This window comes from Andrographis paniculata, unplaced genomic scaffold (genome assembly GCF_009805555.1).
Source record: "Andrographis paniculata isolate CXL003 unplaced genomic scaffold, ASM980555v1 Contig60END, whole genome shotgun sequence".
Lineage (NCBI taxonomy): Eukaryota > Viridiplantae > Streptophyta > Magnoliopsida > Lamiales > Acanthaceae > Andrographis > Andrographis paniculata.
In genome coordinates, this window is record NW_026137596.1 from 2329762 (window position 1) to 2351069 (window position 21308).

The following is a 21308-nucleotide window of genomic DNA, read 5'->3' on the forward strand; positions in this document are numbered from 1 at the left end:
AGACATGGAAAGACAAGTGGAGAATATAATAGAGAGAAAGGTGATGCAAAGAGGGTTGAGAAAGGGACAACAAATATGAAAATGAAACATGAATGGTCATGGATGCTTGTTCAATTATTACTATTATTATTATTATTATTATTATTATTATTATTATTAAAGTTCTGTGTCTCTGTCTTTCACTCTTTCTGTGTTGTCCATCCAACCATTTTCCATTTTACTGTTACACATTTATTTATTTATTTATTAAAAAAATAAAATAATCAATTCGTACTTTCAAGTAGCGGCGGCTGTTTTTCACGTTATTAAAAAAAATAATAATAATAAAAACCATTTAATTAATTAAATCAATACCAGCTATACATTTGCCGACTTCATTATGTGTGTTATCTTAAAAGAGATTTCATTACACGATTTTTCTCATATATATATATACAATTAAAATGATGTAATTTATATAGTTTTTTTTATTATGTCACGTATTCGCACAAGAAAGAAAATCAAATTAATGAACCAAATTGATTTAAATAAAAAAAATTTAAAAATCATTGAATTTTGAATCTTGAATTTTATTTATTTTTTCTTGTAATATTAATTTTAAGTGTCATGTCTGTGAAGGAAAATGATTAAATTTCATATATAAATAATTGTAATTATTGCAAATTGATAATACTAAAATACAAATAATCAAAATTTTGTTGATATGTAAAAAAGGAGTGTGTTGTTGAAAGTGGTTGGTCAGGAATGGGCCGACATGTCTGGCTGGATGGTGGGCCTATTGGGCCTAGTCTTTTAAAGACCATTAAATTACCATAATGTCCCTATCCTCTCCAGTCTTGTCCTCTCCTGTCTCTGTCCACTCCTTATTCTATCTAACAAACACATCATGTTTGTTTGTCACTCTCACTTCCTTCCCTTTTATAATCTCACCAAATTTCATATTTATTTATTGCTATTTTTTCGTTTCGTATTATTTAATTAATTGTTATTTTAATTTGTTTGAAATTAATCTATCAATAAAAAATTTAATAATTTTAGTTTTCATATACATTTATTTTATTTTATTTATTGTTACTATAATAGACGAGTAGACTTTTTATTTGATTTTTACAAGCGAATTATAATAAATTAGTATTTTAAATATATGTAGTATAATAAAATAATATAATATTTATTTTATTTTTAAAAAATAATGTGAAAAATAAATAACAAATGACAAATTTACTGGTGGATGGAAAGTATATAATTTAATTATATTATGGATTTGTTCATTTAAAATTTTGATTTGAATTAATTTTTTTTTGATGTGAAATATAAAAAATCATATAATAAAAAACATTAAGGTATCATTCCCTATAAAATTTGTTGGATTCCATTTCATACCCTTCCTTCCTTCCCTCTAAAATATTTGGTTGTATAAATGCTTAGAAGAATATTGGGCCTCATCCCCAAATCTAACGAGTTATTGAAAATAGCCCAATTTGTGGGGTTTAGAGTTAGGTCAGTTATAGGGCTTTTTCTCCTTCTTCTTTTAAATAAGGGTGTGTTTCTTCACGAGATTCGGGGAAATTTGAGTTTGAAATTGGTTTTTATTTGAATTTTGGGATAGTTTGAATTTTGTTGTTTCTTTTGTATTTCGGTTTGGTTGAGATTTTGAGAGTTTTGATGTGTTTTTGATCTGATGAATAATGAATAAAATAATATAAATGTGTATTAAATTTAATTGATAAAATTTATATTGTATGATTTGATTATGAATTTATTATTATATTAAACATATATATAAACTTTTATTTATTTATATTATAGAAAATTTTATTCTCTACAAAATAATATATATTGTATATATATTTTTCCCAAATTTTACTATTTGGACTATGCGTTTCTCGAAAAAAAAATATATTTTTTTCCTTTCACAAAACATCTCATCAAACATTGTTTTAATATCAAACCAAACTAAAATTTCTCAAACTCAACCAAAAGAAACACACATTATATTTTAATTTTAAAATAAATAAATAAAGTCAAATCTGCTGCAGTTTGGGTCGGCGAAACTGTAGACAGCATACCCATAATAATATAGATGTGTATTAATTTGTATAAAATATATAAATATAATTTATATAAATATATTATGTATATACATATATATTTGTAAATTTTTATTTATTTGTATTATAAAATTTTTTATTCTTTACAAAATGACATATATATTATATAATTAAATTATAATTATTATATATATATTTTGTATATTTATAATTTTAAAAATTTTATTATTTTATTAAAAAAAAAAAGGATAAAGCCTTTTCAGCAAACTGTTTCCACAGCGAAAACGCCCAAACCTGAGCTGAAGAAACAAGCCCTAAATTTTATCCAACTAAACTCTATGCATATATATATTAAAAAATATTATTTTCGTCTCGTAATAGTCTTTACACGTAAATTTTTTAATATTAGTATTATATTTTTTTGTAATTAAAAAGACAAAAAATACCCTGTTTATACTGTAAAAATAATAATATTTGTATATTATATTATAAATTGTAATAATATTTATTATGTTAAGTATATAGTAGAGTTACTAAATAAAAGAAAATAGTACTCTTATTTTGGGACGGACATTAATATTAAGAGAAAATGAAACTCTTTTTATGAGACGAAGAGAATAATAAAATTTTTCAATTAAAAAATAAAATAATTTTTTTTTTCCAACTGAACTCTATATATTAGGTGTTGTTTGTTTATAATTACAAAGTGTATTGTATAAGTGTATGTAATTTGCTAAAATCAAATATTACATATGATATGTACGACTATATCATGTGTTGTTAATTTATGTGTTATATTTGTATTATTTAATATAAATGATATGTATGTGTAATATTTGTCTGTTAGTACATTATGTGGTGAATCATATCACCACGGTGCTGAATTTCATAATTGCGGTCATAATATAATAACTAGTATTTTAAAGCAGTACTGTATTAAAAAATACTCATGTCATCAATCTCTAAGGGTCACATTTACATTTTGTGTCGTTGTATTTAACATTAAAAATATTTTCATATTTGTATAATTATTTTTAAAAATGTCTTTCTATCATTATTATAAGATATTAATAGAAGTATTTTTGTAATTTTTTTTAATTTATACTAAATTTTGATATAATAATTAATATTCAAAGATGAACACGCAAAACGTAAATAGAACCATCGGGCCGGACATAGTATATAATACTTGAAAGATAAAAATTGAATAAGAAAAAAGATGGATTGAAACATATACCAAACACCCTAAATCCTTATTTCATTTAAGGTTTAATTTTATATTTGAATTTTTCTATTTGCACAGTAATTTAAGTATAATACTATGTTATAAAATAAAATGGCTTTTTATTTATAAGAAATGTAAAATTACATGATAAAGAAATTGAATTTAAAAACACCTAATAAACCAACCTTTATTAAAATAAGGTAACGACAAACAAATCATACCGCCTCATATATATACTACATAGTTATTATATTGTATCATAATCATACATCATTCTAACAATTAAATAAATCGACGACCCTTTCCATACGATAATGTTAAGGATTTATTGGTGTATCTTGGCACACATTGCCTGTAAGAATAAGATAATATATATTTAAAAAAATAAAAAACAAGATAATATATATTTAAAGAGTAACATATGTGAGTTTTCATATTAAAAAAAAAAATATATGTATGACATACAATATGAACAATAATAATTAATTACTATTTCTAAATGATAAAACTAGTATTGATTTTACTGTTTTGTGAAGTTCAAGTTAGAATGTGAAGAAAATATTGCATATTTAAATCTTTCAAACTGTTGTTTTTGGACATTATCGTATATATGTATTCGCAGCCAACAAAATTTTGTCTTTTCATGTGCTATTTTATTGTCTTGATTTACTCATTTTTATAATATATTCAATATAATATAAGTTTGTTTGGTGGAGACATTCGTTTGTTTGCAGATAAATATATTAATAACGCGTATAATTTAAATTTTTAGATGAAATGATCATTCTGCGCATCTAGACATGTATCCCCTAGGAATGGAATGTGTTACAGAACAATTAAAGAGATAGTACGTACATATGTTAAAAGTAAACACATTTAATGAGTTACACATATATTCTACAAGAGCATAAATTTCCATATATATTTTTTTCATTTTAATACAAAATTAATGTGAATACTTGACTTTGAATTCCTCTAGATACATAAATACTATTATATGATTATATATATTAATAATAATTTTAAAAATATTACTATTACCAAGTCAAAGTAAGAGTGATTGGTGATTGGGAGTTGGGAGTTGGGAGTTGGGACCTTCACCAGACCAAACTATTGAATTATTTTGGTCATAATGTAACCTTGACGACTCACATCAGATCCAAGACTTTGGAACTGGTGTTTGTTTGTGTTTTATATTTCAAAATGTTTAAATATAACGGGTGTGTTTTCTTTGTGTTTCAAACACAAATTTCTATTTAGCCACCACATTTTTTAATAAAAATATATTATATTAGTAATAATATTATTAAATTAAAATTTGAATAAAAAAGTCTATTCCAAACTAAAACCAAACTAACAATAATTGAGTATCCGATAAGTTCTGTTTTTTTTTTACAAAAATTATTTTCAATATTTTTTAAAAAATATATATAAATAGAGCCTTAATATTTTAAATGTAAAAAAAAGGCAGTAGATATAATTTTAAGAATGAAATGTATATTTTGAACACAATAATTTGTAGGAAAAATTATTTTACTAGATATTGTACATAAACAAGAGTGTGTTGCTTCAATAAATTTTTAGATACCATTTTCAATCAATATTATTAAAAAATATAGTATATACACAATAATATAATATATAATACTATATATTATACATTTGAATTGATCGAAATAGTTGTACGACGTCATATAAATAAAGGTTGATGTAATATTTTGAATATAAAATTAATTTTTAATAAAAAATAAAAAATAAGTACTCTCTCTATCCCATATAAAAAGTAATATTTGTTTTTTCAAGTGATTTTTTAATATTAGTATTATATTGGATTGCAATAAAAATGATAAAAATACTTTTATTAATATTGTGTAATATAAAGGTGATGACATTTGTATAATATATTTTAAGTTGAAGGGATATTTATTATGTTATGTAGGTAGTACACTTGTTTTGGGACCGACAAAAATAAAAAATAAAATTCTTCTTATGGAACGAATGAAGTATTTGATTTGATGTTTAGGGAAAATGTAATGAACATTAAAAATCATACAAAAAAAAATAATAATAATAAAAATTGAGTATAATACACAAGAAAACATGCCCTTGACTTTCTTTCCTTTAAATTCTCTCCTTATATTTCATTCCAATTCCTCCGCTCTGCCATCTTCACTAAAACCTTCCAACAATATGGCCGCCGGAGAAGTAGGCGGCGGCGGTGGCGGCACCGCCACAGTCCGATCCTTACAAGAAACCCCCACATGGGCCCTCGCAACCGTGTGTTTTATGTTCATCTCTCTCAGCATCCTTATCGAATATCTAATACATCTTCTTGGACATGTAAGTACTAATATTTTCTAAATTTCTAAGAAAGTGTATAAATTTCAATTTTATTAAAATTTCATATTATTTTTATATAAAATTTAGCATTAGAGAAAATACACTAACATTTATTTGATATTTTGGTTTCCATTCATTCAGTGGCTCAAAAAGCACAAAAAGGTTGCTCTGTATGAAGCAATAGAGAAGCTCAAATCAGGTAATTTAATCGAATCCATCCTCAATTTTATTTTTATTTTAAATAATTGAATTCAATTTATTAATAAATTTTCACCAAATAGAATATATTCATAATAAAACTATATATTTAATTTCATTTATTTGTGACAGTGTTGATGCAATTGGGATTCATGTCGCTGATATTAACGGTGACACAAAAATCGATATCCAAAATATGCATACCAAATCACGTGGCTGACACCATGCTGCCCTGCCGCCGCACGGTGGATACGCTCACCGGAAAGCTATTCCGGCGGCTGCTCGGCGGTGGCGCAACTCGCCGGGAGAGAGCTCTGGCCGCCGCCGCTGCACCTGCTGCTGGAACTGATCATTGTGGTTCTAAGGTTTGTATCGTATTTATTAGCAATTTTGTTTAAAATAAAACTTATATTAATACATATTTCTTTTATTAAAAATATTAAATAAAAAATCATTATTTATCAGTGTGTTTATTGAGAGGTTTTTATTTTTAGTTTTGATTTTGAATAGTAAAATTTTGAATTGTAATATTTGTTTCACATGATATTAGTATAATAAAATAAATAAAAATAAAATATTTGATTTGATATTTTTAAAATAAAATAAAATTAAAATAGTAAAATAAGAGGTAAAATATTACTAATTGGAATTATTTAAGTACAGCTGGAATGGGGCCTGATATTGGGCCTTAATATGGGCATAAGGCCCAATATCTTGATAATACTTTTAGATTTATTTAATTGTGTTTTTATAGTAATTACAATATTCGTCGCCAAAATTAATTACAGATGAAACAAAACTACAATATTTCAAATAAGAGTATCTTTGAAAATAATAATAATAATTTTATTATCATAAATCATATAGTGAATGATTAAATTAATATTATGGACAGGGAATGACGTCATTAATGTCGGAAGGGGGCATCAATCAGCTGAACATTTTCATATTTGTGTTGGCAGCCATGCACATTGTCTATAGTGTCACCACTATGGGCCTTGGAAGGGCTAAGGTATTTATTTATTTATTTTTATAATATATGTCTCAAAATTCTATTTTAAATAATTTCATTTAATATATATACACACATTTCTGCAGATGAAGAGATGGAAAAATTGGGAAAAAGAAACTCAAAGTGTAGAATACATGGCAGCAAATGGTAAACCAACTTAAAATGCTGGATTATTATTTTTTTTATTTGATTTTTTATCAAATAATTTTTTTTTTTTTTTTAAAAAAAAAAAATAATTAGATCCCGAAAGATTTAGATTTGCGAGACAAACAACATTTGGGAGGCGGCACGTGAGCACATGTGCGGCAAATTCGACACCCCAATTATGGATAGTACGTGCAATTCTTAACATTTATAAAAATAAAATTTATGTTATTATATAATTAAAAAATCGATTATATTGATGTAATTTTATTTAAATTTGATGCAGAAATGTTTTTTCCGACAATTCTTTCATTCCGTAGCTAAAGTAGACTACCTTACTTTGCGCCATGGATTTATTACGGTTAGTATAAATAACTACACACCTACATATTTAAATAACTTTGTTAGTATTTTTTCTAAATGACCTATATATATATATATATTTGGTATTGTGACATTTTATTGCAATAAAAGGCACATCTGTCGGCAAATACTTCTTTCAATTTTCAAAAATATATACAACGATCTTTGGAAGACGATTTTAAAGCCGTTGTTGGGATAAGGTACACACCAGATATTATCATAAAATCATTTTATTTATTTATTTATTTATTTTCTATCCCTAACACTTATTTCTTTTTACAGCCCAATATTGTGGCTTGTGGTTGTAATATTCTTGCTAGTTGACGTTCACGGTAAGTCCATTATATATATTCACTCCTTATGTTATTAAGATATCTATTTAATCATCCCGTAAGGGATGGTCTGATGGTGTAGGGGTTGGATTTGTGACCGTGAGATCATGGGTTCTACTCGATATCTTTTTATATACTACTATCAAACATGAAATACTAATAATTCTTACAAAAAGTAACTAACTTTTTCATGTAAATTTTTATTATTTCACTAACCATTAAATTGAAATATTGGGGTTTCATGACTTCGTGTAGGTTGGAATGCATATCTTTGGGTCTCATTTCTTCCCCTAATAGTAAGACCTTTAACTAAACTACAATTTTATTCTTACTTATATCTAATATATATGTATATCTATCTAATAGTTAAATAAATGTTGTAGATATGTAACTTTGCTTTTAATCCTTCTAATAATTTTGCATTTAACTACTCGATATTATTATTTTAGGTTGTTTTATTCGTGGGAACTAAACTCGAAGTAATAGTTGCAAGAATGGCGATGCAAATAACGCAACAAAGCACCGTAATCAAAGGCGCACCTTTGGTGCAACCAAACGATAATTTCTTCTGGTTTAGTCGCCCCCAACTCGTTTTGCAACTACTCCATTTTATCCTTTTTACGGTAATTAATTCATTCGTACATGCAAAAATATATGTGTAGAATTTTGTTTTGATATTTATTTTTGGGTCTTCTTGTGACAGAATGCATTCGAGACCGCTTTTGTTGTATGGGTCACGGTAATTTTTTAAATTTTTTTTTGTACTAAGTTATTTTTTTATTTATTCAATACACATGTTTAAGAGAAATTAACTAATGTTTATTGTATTTGAAATTATATAGTGGCAATTTGGAATTAAATCTTGTTACCACGACAATATAGAGATTATTATTATCAGAGTGGTCTTAGCGTAAGTACATTATTTAATTTAATATAGATATTTTGTTTTAGTAAATTTATTATTGTACTCAAATAATTTATGTGTGGTGAATTTATTGCAGGATTACTATTCAGTTTATTTGTAGTTATATCACTCTTCCTCTATATGCTCTTGTTACACAGGTATTGTCACAGTTATTTATTATATATGGCTTTAGTAATGTTTTAAATATATATATATATAAATATAAAGTATCATATTATTTTTTTAATTTTTAATTATTTCTAATTTTTTTCAAAAAAAAAAAAACTCTAAAATTTCTGTCTAAACAACATCCATATTTTTTCTATTGTATATTAGTTGCAGTTTTTATTTTTCTCCTTTCACATATATAGTAAATACATTTATATTACAAGCATATTAAATTTTATAGAATTTGGTTTTTTTGGAAATTTACATTTGTTTTAATTTAATTATATACACAACATTTATAAATATTACTCCTTCCGTCGTTCAAATCTATACTCACTTTCTTTTTTGGGTTGTCATCGAAAATTATTCTCGTTTCTCTTTTAAGTAAAAAAATTATTAATTTTTGTACTTTTTTTTACTATAAAATAAAAAAGAAATAATTATTATTCACTTTTATTAATTTTCGTGCCCGATCAAATGAGCACAGATTTGCATGACAGATGGAGGATAACATAATCCATTGTTGTGTTAGTCAAATGTTGGATAGAAATCCTATCTTTGTGCACAAAATTCTATATAATAAACTTCTAATACTAGTTTTGTAATAAAAACTAAAAAGTTTCATATATTTATATTAAAGCATAAGTGTTGTATAAATAGTTCCCAAATTTGAACTCATATTGTTAAATTGACAATTCCTTAATTTTGTATTATGATAATAATATTCGATATTTGTAATGCAGATGGGTTCTCAGTATAAAAGTACGATATTAGAAGAACACACTATTCATGTAATAAAAGAGTGGCATAAAAATGTAAAACATAAGAGAAAGAACGAGGCAAATTCCAATTCAAATTCCCCTCGGGAAAATCCATCGAGTAAGAGTATTTCTATTTCTCCAGATGAATCATCCCACCGACGAATATCGAATTTTGCAGAGATGTCTTCTCGTACTCACGAGATCACTGAAGAAATTGAAGATAATATTGTTTAGAACTAACAAACTCAAAGATATATTTGTCATATGATGTGTTTGTTTAGTGAAATTGTTTAAAGAAATATTTTTATATGTGAGGTAAAAAATTGTGTAAATAATATAAAAATAACGAGTGTTTATAATATATTAATTTATTTTAAAAATTGTATTTTTTTGGGAAATGGTAGAAGAGCACACTCTTAAATTTGTAGGAAAATCGCATATAGAATTATCTTGCTTACAAATATGAATTAGTAAAAAAATAAAATTTGTATGTAGTAAAATTTTGATTAGAGAACATACTATTGCTCTATATGGTTGGAGATATTTTGTTTCAAGTATCTATGAATTGACATTCATTAATTTTTTTTAATACTACAGTGTAGAGTATGTAATACTCACATGTTATGCAAATGTGTGCTCATTTGACTGGATAAAAGTTTTAATAAAAAATGAGTAAAAATAGTTACTTTTTCCTTTTATAATAAAATAATGTACAAAAATGTAATAATTTTTTACTTAAAAAGGTAACTAGAATATTTTTCAATGACAACCAAAAAAAAAAGTGAACATAGATTTGAATGACCGATGAAGTAATTTATTTTGATATATTTAAATTTATATCTAAAAAACGTTCAAATGATGCACATATTTTGTTTATTACTCATTTTGATCGGTTACAAAGTATACATATTTTTATTTTAAATTGTATAATTAAAAAATAATTATTTTAAAAATACTATTTATTTTTTTTACAAATATTTTTACTTTACCATCACATTATTACTTAAAAAAAAATGATAAAGTTATTTTTAACTACATAATATAATTAAAATATTATTATTTTTTAAAACTTTGTATAAAAAATAAATATTTACTTTTAAATTGGACGGAAATAATATTATTTTTTTAACTATATTCATTATGATGTGAGCTCTATCATATTGTTTTGGAATATGATTTCAATTCCTACATATGTCACGTCACCTATATGTTAAAATAAATAAATAATACTTATATAATATAACTAATGAACTATCCCAATTTATCACTTTATTGTAAAAACAGATGTGTTTTTCTAAATAAATAAAAACTTTTCTTTTTAAAAGCACAAAATAAAAACTTGTTTGTTTAGTGTTTTGATATGATTATTTATTTATTTTATGTGAAATATAAAAAATTATATCATTAATATAAAAATTAATATTTTATTTTGAATGTCAATTTTTATGAAATGATAATTAATATATTATGAATCCGATTAAAAAAATATATATATTGGACAAATAAAGTCTAAGAAAATTAAACTCCAATATATAATGTGTCCTTTTTATTTTATTTTATTTTGTCATAAGACGATAGGTTCATATTTTTTTTTTATTTTGTTATAAGAAATAGGTTCAATTAATTTTTTAGCAAAATATAAAAAATAAAAAATTACTTATCACTTTTCACAGTTTTTCTACTTTATTTATTATTAAAATTTGTGTCAAAATAAATGATTTTATTTTTTAACCAAAAAAACTATAATGTTTTTTACTAGTATTTGATTTTTATATATTTAAATAAAAATATTTTTCTGCACAAATTGTCATATCAAAACATTGTACTATAAACTAAAATTCAAATTAATTAAAAAAAACATAAAAAAATTCAAAGAGATGTGTATTTAAACAATAAAGCCAATAATGCTCTAATTAATTGAATGTCGTTGTTATATTTATTTTCCTTTTAAATAAATTAATTCCCATGCATTCCTCGAGGATAATAAATAAAACATTGACTTTCATTTTGTTCCTATATATTGAATATTCACGTGCCTCTTAAATCCTTCTATCCCATTACTTTTTATTTTATTTTATTTTATTTTTATGTAACTTTTATGCAAGGTGTATATAATTAAATAGGTTACCGTTTGCAAATTTCAGAGTTACGTATTATGATGTTGAAATTAATATTTAAATAAGTGTGATAAAAATTAAATAAATTCGAATAATATTTTATTAAAAATTATGTGAAAGAGATGATTTTAATTTGAAATAAAATTAACCATATCTACAAAAAGGAAAAAAAAAAAAAAGAAAAAACTCTCAGAATTGAATGTTAAATATACATTCTAAACATAAATAAGCCCATGCCGAGCTCGAATTTTTCTTGTTAAAATTATTATTCCACCGCCTCTTAAATAAGTATTTGATTTTTTTTTTCTATGTAAAATTTTAAAATTGATAAAAATAACACAATTAGAATTAGTATTATATAATGTACAAATAATAATACTTATATAGTATATTGTAAATGGTGAAAAATATTTTTAATATTAAATAAATAATATAATTACTAAAAAAAAATGGATATTGCGATAGTAAAAGTATATTATTATTATTTTTTGGCAAAATAACATAAAATTCCCTTTGGTTTCTCGAATTTGCTAAAAACCCCAGTGGTCCAAAAATTCCATAAAATCTACTTGTGATTTTTAAAACGTTGCATACTCGTCAATTCTTTCTAAATTGCATTAACGATGTTAAATTTTTATACAGAATGACCGTTATATCTCTATATAAATTCTCTTTCTCTATCATTCCCCTTCCCTTCTCTTTCAACTACTCATCTTTTCTTCCCCTCACAACCCACACCATCCACCATCGTTTTCTTCCTCCACCACCGCCGGTGCTCAACCACCGTCCAGCCTCTTCGACTATGCGCCCAAACACCGCCGACGCAAACTGTCGCTACACCATCATGATTTTAGCCACCACATCCACATTTTTCAACTTTTCAACAATCATCACAGGTTATCACTATTTCAATAGTTTTCTTCCCTGCACTCTCTTCTTCTTGTCCAACTACTTTTCTTCTCTATTTCCCCTCCTTCGACATCTTCTTCTTCTTCTTCTTCTTCTTCTTTTTTTTTTTTTTTTTTTTTTTTTAAACTCTAAATTTCCAAATTAATTTCTCCCATTTTCTAAAAACAAAATCCGTAATCACCTTGACCAGCCAAGCTGCCGCACAAGACCAGACGCCACACCGTAGTAGCGCCGCTGTCGACAACCGCTGGCCACCCACGCTCCAAGGCCAAAGTCCTTTTTTTTTTGTTTAATTCAACCCATGATTTTAGTTTCCGCCATTGATGGCGAAGAAAAATTATTCTGTTCTTAATTCTTCCCAACACAAAAACACAATTGCAAACTCACTTTGATGAGTGTATTGATTTTTTAAATTTTTTAGTTTGGTATTTTTTGTTTGACATCTTGTTTAATTTTTTTTTTTTTTTTTTTTTACCAAAAGAGAAAGAATTTGTTCCAGTTTGACAGCCACCGCTCATCGCCGTCCAGTTGCCGTTGTCTGTATTCATCCCGGTCTTCCACAGCCTATCGCCCAGGGCATCAATCATCTGTTGTCCGCTGGTGTATACGAGAAGAAAAAAAGTGAAAGAGATGAATATAGATGTATTAATATCAATTTTCGTACAAAAATTGCGATATGAGCGCATGAGATGCAATCGCCGTTAAATCCTAACGGAGGATGGATTTTTTTGCAACGTTTTAAAAACTACAAGTAGGTTTTATGGAATTTTTGGACCGACAGGGGGTTTTCAGCAAATTTGGAAAAACACACGGTGGTTTTATGCTATTTTGCCTTATTTTTTAAAGAAGGTAAAATTTATAATTGTTGATTATTATTATTACTACCTCCGTCCCAATACAATAGTTTTGTTTATCATTTTTGTTCCTCCCAAAACAATAGTCTTATTTTCATAAATAATCATATTATCATAAAACTATCCCTATTTTTTCATTATTATTACATATTTGTCACTATTTTTTATATTAATATATTAAAAAAAAATATTTATCTTTACTTTTTACTAACTATTTATATAAATTAATATTTTTTAAATCTCGTCTCCGATACAATAAAACTATAGTATTACGAGGGATAAACTATTATTTGCTAGTACAGTCTCAAGTCCAATATCGTCACTCTGCAGTCCAAATTAGACTGTCGCGCCTTACAGTACCTATGACTTTTAATTTATTGTTTTTTCTATCGCTCGCTGCAACGCAATAAACAATTATAGGGGTATTATTATTATTATTATTATTATTATTATTATTATTTACATTTGTTATACTCCACGATTGACTCTGAATTTATTAATATTATCAATTAATTAAATGGGTTTTATTTAGGTAAGATCAATAACACTGAATCCAAATACATGGGAAATTATAAAAAAAATTTAATGCAGCGGTGATATAATTTTTTGTTTTTTTATTTTTATTTATATTTTTTGAAATAGGTTGTATTTTAATTTTTAGGTAATGTGATTGTTGATTATAATTCTATTCATAAAATATGATAAATATTTATAAAAAACATTATAACATGATTTAAAATATATATATATATATATAAAGCAAACTCATATAGAATCAATCAAATTCATAATGATAAGCGGTTCGAATTTTTGTCTGTCAGATATAGTATTACTTGTCTTGGTAGACTTACTTAGCAAACTATTAAATTCAATTAAAATTTATCCAAAATACATATAGGATTCTAACAATAAAAATAAAAAATAAATAAAATAATATTCTCTCCATCCGTCCCAATACAATAGTCATATTTATTATTTTTGCTTGTCTTAAAATAATAGTTTTATTTTCATAAATAACCATATCAATCTAAAATTATCTTTATTTTTTCATTATTATTACACAATTACAACAACTTTTTACACTAATACATTCACCAAAATAAAAAAATCTTTTATCCGTATTTTTATCCACAAATTAAGTCTATAATTTTAGGACCGAGAAAAAGAGTAATAAAATAATACTTCTTCCGTCTCAGATATCATGTATACGTTGTCGTTTCTGTCCGTCCCACATACCATATCATTTTCTCTTTTTGGAAAATAATTACACACTTTAATCTCATTTTAAATTTTATTTTTTTAAATTTTAATTAAACTAATTAATTATTTTAATTTTAATTTATAATTGTTTATATTATAAAATAATTATTTTTACTAATATATTCTTAATTATTTATTAATTATATCCATCAGACACCGTGTGACACGGAGGGAGTAATAATTTATTGTTATGTCCTACCAGATGAAATGCGCAAGAAAACACGAGACGACCCTCGTGACTAGTGGGCTGAAATTTCCAATGATCCTTTTGCGTTTGAGTCCCTATAAATTCACCTATTTTTACGTGGACCCCTCTGCCCTACTTCACGTTAGCCACCTACTCGCCTACTGGACATTATTATTATTACTCCTATTTCATTTGTCAGCCATCATTAATACGCAAACAGATTATTAAGTAATTAAATAATACTAAACATTGTCAGCCAAATCAAGAAAATAATTACGAATCAGACTAGATAGATGAATAAATAAATAATAAAAGAACATAATTAATTAATTTATCATTAAAAACCATGAAATATTTGGCGTAATGAGATTCAATAATATTAATGCAGTCTAATCTTTCGTTAATTTGCTCAGAAAAACAGAATACATACAGTGTATAGATACAGAGGACAGGCCCGCCATTGCTGAGGTTGATAAACAATTCAAAGCAGTGGCCACCAACCCCTGCAATTGTTGCGGTGACGAACTTGACGCATTTTTCTATACCTGTTGGTTCGTGAAATCCAGCAAGTGTTGTCAGCTCGTGCCGATCGCGTGTAGCTTCTGCCGAAACTCGTCTATTTTATTTTTAGCTGGATTTGGATCTTCATCGGCTATTCGCACTCTGAATTACGTTTTCTTCTCTAGGTTGTAGCCCGGAACTGTGTCGGTGGTTTCGTCTTCGTGGTATCATTTCCAGCTCCGCTGTTTGAGTGCGTTTACTGGTGAGTTTCTGTGAAATTGTTTGTGTTGAGTGATTCAATCGGTGTTTGATTTGAGCGAATTTCTACATCGACTTGATTTTGGTTGCTGCTTGGGAATTTGACTCTCTCTCTCTCTCTCTCTCTCTCTCTCTCTCTCTCTCTCTCTCTCTCTCTCTCTCTCTCTCTCTCTCTCTCTCTCTCTCTCTCTTTTCTTTCCTGGATGGTTGATTGTATGACCAAGCACTGGATTGGTCTGTATCTTTTACTCGTTGTACTGTCTGTGTGTGTTGATTAGGGTAGTTTGACCGATTGATTGGAATTCTGAGTTGTGGTTTTGGGAGAGCATACGAAGAAATGAAAACATGGATAAATATAACATGAACTTGGAAGTTGGAAGTTGGAAGCGATCTTAAACTTTTGTTGACTTTCTTATCCCTTATTACAGTTCGTGTTTCGCTTTTTCTGCAGAGGAACGCTAAAATCATTCCTGCTTTGTTATGTACATATATTTTAGATGTATGTATGTATATATGCACGAATTGATGTTTTCTTGTGGTGCTTTGGTAGGTGGGGAGTTTGAGACAGCGTACAGTTCACAATGGCGACTGGAGCTGTTCCTGCTTCATTTACAGGTCTCAGAAGCAGAGATCACCCGCGCCTGGGATTTGCTAAATGTTCTGATTTTGTTAGAATCTCTGACTTGCAAAGGGTGAAATGCCGCGGCACGAAGGTTGCTGTTATCAGAAATTCAGCAAATCCTGGGTCAGAAACTGTTGAACTCGAGCCAGCATCAGAAGGAAGCCGACTGTTGGGTATACATTCTCTGTATCACTTGAGAAAATCGTCAAAATTTTCATATGGTTCTCAGATTTCTATTTAAAATCAAATGGTTTTTGCTCAAGTTGAATGCCGGAAGTAAAGGGCAAATTGGATTTTTCATTTCATGTGTGTGATGGCTGATATTATGCTCTACTATGTTGCTTTTCGAATGTAGTTCCACGGCAGAAATACTGTGAATCCATACACAAAACTGTCAGGCGAAAAACCCGCACAGTGATGGTTGGAAATGTTGCTCTTGGTAGTGAGCATCCAATCAGAGTTCAAACGATGACCACCTCAGATACAAAGGATGTTGCTGGAACCGTAGAGCAGGTTCCAAGACTATTCTTGAATTTTTGTCATTTATGTTTTTGGATTTCTAAGATTTTCTATCAAGTTTAATAGACATTATTAGTTCAGTTCATTTAAGTAAAGAATTTCTTTCCAATTTGAAAAGCAAGGTGGTCATGGAGTATAACAATGATCCCTGTAATGGAAGTGATTGTTTATCCATCGAATAATTTACTTTCAAGCATTGTTTCTGTTCCAATTTCCGTGTTTAATCGTTTATGTTGCAGGTGATGAGAATAGCAGACCAAGGAGCAGATATTGTCAGAATCACTGTGCAGGGGAGGAAAGAAGCAGATGCATGTTTTGAAATTAAAAATTCCCTTGTTCAGAAGAAGTATGTGTTATATTGAGTCTGAGTTAAGGCGTATGTTATATACGCTTTAAGATCGCAAGTGCTCATCATATAGTTATTATGATTATGCAGCTACAACATCCCCCTGGTTGCGGATATTCATTTTGCCCCGCCTGTCGCCCTGCGAGTTGCTGAATGCTTTGACAAAATTCGTGTTAATCCAGGAAATTTCGGTACCTACCCGCCACCATTCTCATAGATTTCCTTTCGTTTCAAGAAGCTAACATTGTGTTAAGGAGTTTAATGGGAAAAAATGAATGTTTTCAGCTGACAGAAGAGCCCAGTTCGAGACACTAGAATATACAGATGATGATTATCAAAAAGAACTTGAGCATATCGAGAAGGTAACTGGTAGAGCTTTATAACTTTAAAGATTTCAGCTCTACAGGATCACCTACGGTCATAAGCCTGTATAGACAACGATTCTTGTTATCATACATTACCTACTGTGAAATGTATCCCGAGCTTCATGGCAATTTGCCCGTTTTAAGTTTTTGGTTTTGTTTTTATATGGATTTCTACAATTTGTAGTACAAACTTGTTCAAATGATACATTAGTCTTTTAACCTTGTAAGACTGTATTGGATGTGATATAATTTTCTCTTAAATTTTCCTTATATTTTTCACTTTGTATAGGTTTTTACTCCCCTAGTAGAAAAGTGTAAAAAATATGGGCGTGCTATGCGAATCGGGACAAACCATGGCAGTCTTTCAGATAGAATTATGAGCTACTACGGGGACTCACCGAGGGGAATGGTAAGCAGCTGCTTCAACACTTTAAAGAGACTCTTGTACCTCTGGTAGATTTACCATTTAAGTAAAATCAAGTTTGTCACCCCTGCAACAGGTTGAGTCTGCATTTGAGTATGCACGAATATGCCGGAAACTGGACTTCCATAATTTTGTATTCTCAATGAAAGCAAGCAATCCTGTAATTATGGTTCAGGCATACCGTCTTTTAGTTGCTGAAATGAATGTTCTGGGATGGGATTACCCGTTGCATTTAGGAGTGACTGAAGCAGGTGAGGGTGAAGACGGGCGGATGAAATCTGCCATTGGCATTGGCACACTCCTTACGGTATACATTCTTGTTCTTGTTTTGTAGAGTTTCTTTCAGTTTATGTACTTACTTTTGATTCACCATAACATAAGTTTGTGAGCAATGAGTTTGAATCATGCTTGTCCCAAATCATTAATTAAATTTAGATCAAGATTCAAGAATGCTTCTAGGTTGTATCATTCTACTTTGCCAGTAAGGCATCCAACCGTTAGCTTTTATATATACCTTGAGGTCCAAGGAGCTAAGCTTATTATTATGCAGGACGGTCTAGGCGATACCATCCGAGTCTCCCTAACTGAACCTCCTGAGAAGGAGATAGATCCTTGTAGAAGATTGGCTAACCTTGGCATGAGAAGTTCTGAGCTTCAGAAAGGAGTGGTACAGTTGCTACATTTAGTGAACTCTTGTTTTACTTGTTAGCCTCCACTCTCAACTTTGTATAAGTAGCTGTTATTTTATATCCACATAAATCGTTCAGGCACCGTTCGAAGAGAAGAATAGACGCTATTTTGATTTCCAGCGTAGAACTGGTCAGCTTCCTGTTCAAAAGGAGGTCAGTGAAAAACTTAATGTTGTAAGATACAAGTTTAAAGAGTGTTGGAACTTAAAATGGATGTTTGACTACAGGGCGATGAGGTTGATTATCGTGGCGTACTTCATCGGGATGGCTCTGTTTTGATGTCAGTTTCTCTGGATCAGCTAAAGGTCTCCTTCCATGATAACTTTCTGTTTATATGGTTTTTATCATTGCTGATTGAGATGCATGCTTCCATTTCATTATGCTCCTTAACAATTTCTTCTTTAGAACACCATATTCGTAGGATAAATTCGAATTTGAAACAATGTCGGTTTTCTTCTCCTTCAGGTGCCCGAACATCTGTACAAATCTCTAGCAGCAAAACTTGCAGTTGGAATGCCATTCAAGGTTTGAATGTTCATCATTGCTATGCATGGCTTTGGCTTCATCTAAAACCAAGAGCTACCAAACGGAACCATTGAAACCAGCTCCGTAGAAAAATCACTACATATAATCTGATTTTTGATATTTTTAGGAAATCCTTAAAAGAAAATTTGTATCTGTCCGCAGGATCTCGCTACTGTAGACTCAATCTTGTTGAGAGAGCTCCCGCCACAAGAGGATAAAGAAGCTGTAAGCCTCTTCCATTTGTTTCTTTCTTCGTACAATTCAATATTGACTCAAATAATCTTGTATCTATCATTATTACCAGCGCCTAGCTCTCAAGCGGTTGATCGACATAAGTATGGGAGTTATAACTCCTCTTACAGAGCAGCTGACAAAACCTTTGCCAAACGCTATGGTGATGGTAACGCTCCAGGAGTTGTCCACCGGAGCCCATCAGCTTCTCCCAGAAGGTGAAATCTTTGTACTAAAAATAGCAAAGGAATTTGTAATAATAGTTTTTTATTGAATTATGGAGATTACTTTTACTCAACACTAAGTCCATTGTTCTCGTTCAGGTTCACGTTTGGTAGTCACTGTCCGTGGCGACGAAGCAGAAGACGAGCTGGAAAACTTGAAGAGCGTTGATGCCACAATGATTCTTCATCACCTACCATCCGATGAAGAGAAAACTACCCGAGTTCATGCTGCCAGGAGGTACATTCTAGACTTCAAAATTAACAATTACAAATCACAAAGTATTTAGATGTTTCGCTTGAAAACAAATTCACCGAATAATTGTTTTGCTATATCTATACACATTTTCACACACTATCCAATTATGTTCCATTCAATTTTTGCAGGCTTTTCGAGTATCTTTCAGAGAACTCGTTGAACTTCCCGGTAATCCACCATATACAATTCCCCGAACAAATCCACAGGTATGCACATATGATTCGAACCATTGCTGTTATCTTATTCAGGATCTCGAAATCTAACCATGCCCGGGGTGTTTTGCACATTGTGCAGGGACGATTTAGTCATTGGTGCAGGGTCAAATGCGGGAGCGCTGCTGGTCGACGGACTGGGAGACGGGATCCTATTGGAAGCTCCGGATAAGGACTTCGAATTCCTAAGAGATACGTCTTTCAATTTACTCCAAGGCTGCAGAATGAGGAACACAAAGACGGTAAGCACTAATAATGCAACTACAGTGAAATTATAGAAGTTTAATGTAACGCAATTTGGGAACGATGGCATCAGGAATACGTCTCATGCCCGTCCTGTGGAAGAACATTGTTTGATCTGCAAGAAATCAGCGCCGAGATTAGAGAAAAGACTTCTCACTTGCCCGGAGTTTCGGTGAGCACACAATCTCTTTCAATTGTTGAAAAATGCTACATACTCGCGATATTTATCATGCAACTGAAACTTATTTTGTCGTATAGATTGCCATCATGGGTTGCATTGTGAACGGGCCCGGAGAAATGGCGGATGCAGACTTTGGATATGTCGGCGGTGCTCCCGGAAAGATCGACCTTTACGTCGGGAAGGTACTGTTATTCAATTTTGATTGAGTTTTTTATTTATATATTTTTTGAGAAACATAGAGTCTAAATAATTGACACACACTCTAGGCTAGTTTCTTTATTAACTGTAAACTATGTTGTATGAAAATCGAAGTTAAGACACAAGTGAATAAACTATTTGTTTTCGACACGTTATGAGGAATAAATACATACTTTAAGTTCTCGAGAATTTTGACGAAAAGACTAACGGGAAGTTTGATGGGATGCAGACGGTGGTGAAAAGAGGCATTGCGATGGAACAGGCTACGGATGCGCTGATCCAGCTGATTAAGGACCACGGTCGTTGGGTCGATCCGGAAGCCGAAGAATGAATAATAATTGTAAGGGGAATGTAAGTTAACATGATGAGTTGAGTTATTGTAAACATGTTGAAGCTTAAACCAAAACAGATTGTTGAATAAAACAGATCAGCTGTTGGGTGGAGGTGTGTGTTCTTGCTCTCTCTCTTCCTCTCACTCTCACTCTAGAGTCTAGACCATTGCGCATCCTAACATGAATTCAAACTTGTGCTTGTGTTTGATGGATGAAGTATACTTTTACTAGTTTTAACTTTGAAATGATATGTTGTATCCTCAGTCTGTTTGGTAATAAGTGGTACTAATGTTGATTTGTTCCTATATGGAAAATTTGAGGGAGAGTAGTTGATGCTGTGTAGGAGTTTTCTTAAAC

At 29.2% G+C, this 21308-nt stretch overlaps 2 protein-coding genes across 4 annotated transcripts; both read left to right on the top strand.

Annotated features, from left to right (window-relative positions):
* Positions 1 to 5466: 5466 nt before the first annotated feature.
* Positions 5467 to 9842, top strand: LOC127259795 (MLO-like protein 3). 2 transcript variants are annotated; one of them, XM_051287398.1, is made up of 15 exons: positions 5467 to 5616; positions 5758 to 5815; positions 5947 to 6179; positions 6710 to 6826; positions 6913 to 6973; positions 7067 to 7158; positions 7257 to 7331; positions 7445 to 7533; positions 7616 to 7665; positions 7921 to 7961; positions 8115 to 8288; positions 8369 to 8404; positions 8508 to 8575; positions 8667 to 8727; positions 9481 to 9842. In XM_051287398.1, exons 1-15 carry the CDS (start codon positions 5467 to 5469, stop codon positions 9730 to 9732), a joined length of 1557 nt encoding a protein of 518 aa, XP_051143355.1. In that variant the 3' UTR covers positions 9733 to 9842. The 2 variants fall into 2 exon arrangements, with proteins under 2 accessions (XP_051143355.1, XP_051143356.1); XM_051287399.1 differs by lacking the exon at positions 9481 to 9842 and adding an exon at positions 9225 to 9475.
* A 5404-nt stretch (positions 9843 to 15246) lies between these two features.
* LOC127259793 (4-hydroxy-3-methylbut-2-en-1-yl diphosphate synthase (ferredoxin), chloroplastic-like) lies at positions 15247 to 21062 on the top strand. Of its 2 annotated transcripts, none has more exons than XM_051287394.1 (21): positions 15247 to 15420; positions 15512 to 15588; positions 16135 to 16379; positions 16562 to 16719; positions 16965 to 17071; positions 17162 to 17262; positions 17357 to 17433; positions 17726 to 17845; positions 17937 to 18167; positions 18411 to 18527; positions 18628 to 18702; positions 18777 to 18854; positions 19015 to 19074; positions 19237 to 19299; positions 19379 to 19523; positions 19629 to 19767; positions 19914 to 19991; positions 20080 to 20239; positions 20314 to 20412; positions 20499 to 20603; positions 20849 to 21062. In XM_051287394.1, exons 3-21 carry the CDS (start codon positions 16166 to 16168, stop codon positions 20948 to 20950), a joined length of 2229 nt encoding a protein of 742 aa, XP_051143351.1. In that variant the 5' UTR covers positions 15247 to 15420; positions 15512 to 15588; positions 16135 to 16165; the 3' UTR covers positions 20951 to 21062. The 2 variants fall into 2 exon arrangements, with proteins under 2 accessions (XP_051143351.1, XP_051143352.1); XM_051287395.1 differs by having other exon boundaries at positions 15247 to 15416.
* Positions 21063 to 21308: the final 246 nt, after the last annotated feature.

What these genes read in the sequence shown, in the direction of transcription:
- LOC127259795 (XM_051287398.1), top strand. Translation starts at nt 5,467, where the DNA reads ATGGCCGCCGGAGAAGTAGGCGGCGGCGGTGGCGGCACCGCCACAGTC. An exon ending in AAAGCCGTTGTTGGGATAAG is followed by an intron (nt 7,534 to 7,615) that starts GTACACACCAGA and finishes TTCTTTTTACAG; the next exon opens with CCCAATATTGTGGCTTGTGG. An exon ending in TATATGCTCTTGTTACACAG is followed by an intron (nt 8,728 to 9,480) that starts GTATTGTCACAG and finishes TTTGTAATGCAG; the next exon opens with ATGGGTTCTCAGTATAAAAG.
- LOC127259793 (XM_051287394.1), top strand. Translation starts at nt 16,166, where the DNA reads ATGGCGACTGGAGCTGTTCCTGCTTCATTTACAGGTCTCAGAAGCAGA. An exon ending in AATTCCCTTGTTCAGAAGAA is followed by an intron (nt 17,072 to 17,161) that starts GTATGTGTTATA and finishes ATGATTATGCAG; the next exon opens with CTACAACATCCCCCTGGTTG. An exon ending in AACTTGAGCATATCGAGAAG is followed by an intron (nt 17,434 to 17,725) that starts GTAACTGGTAGA and finishes CACTTTGTATAG; the next exon opens with GTTTTTACTCCCCTAGTAGA.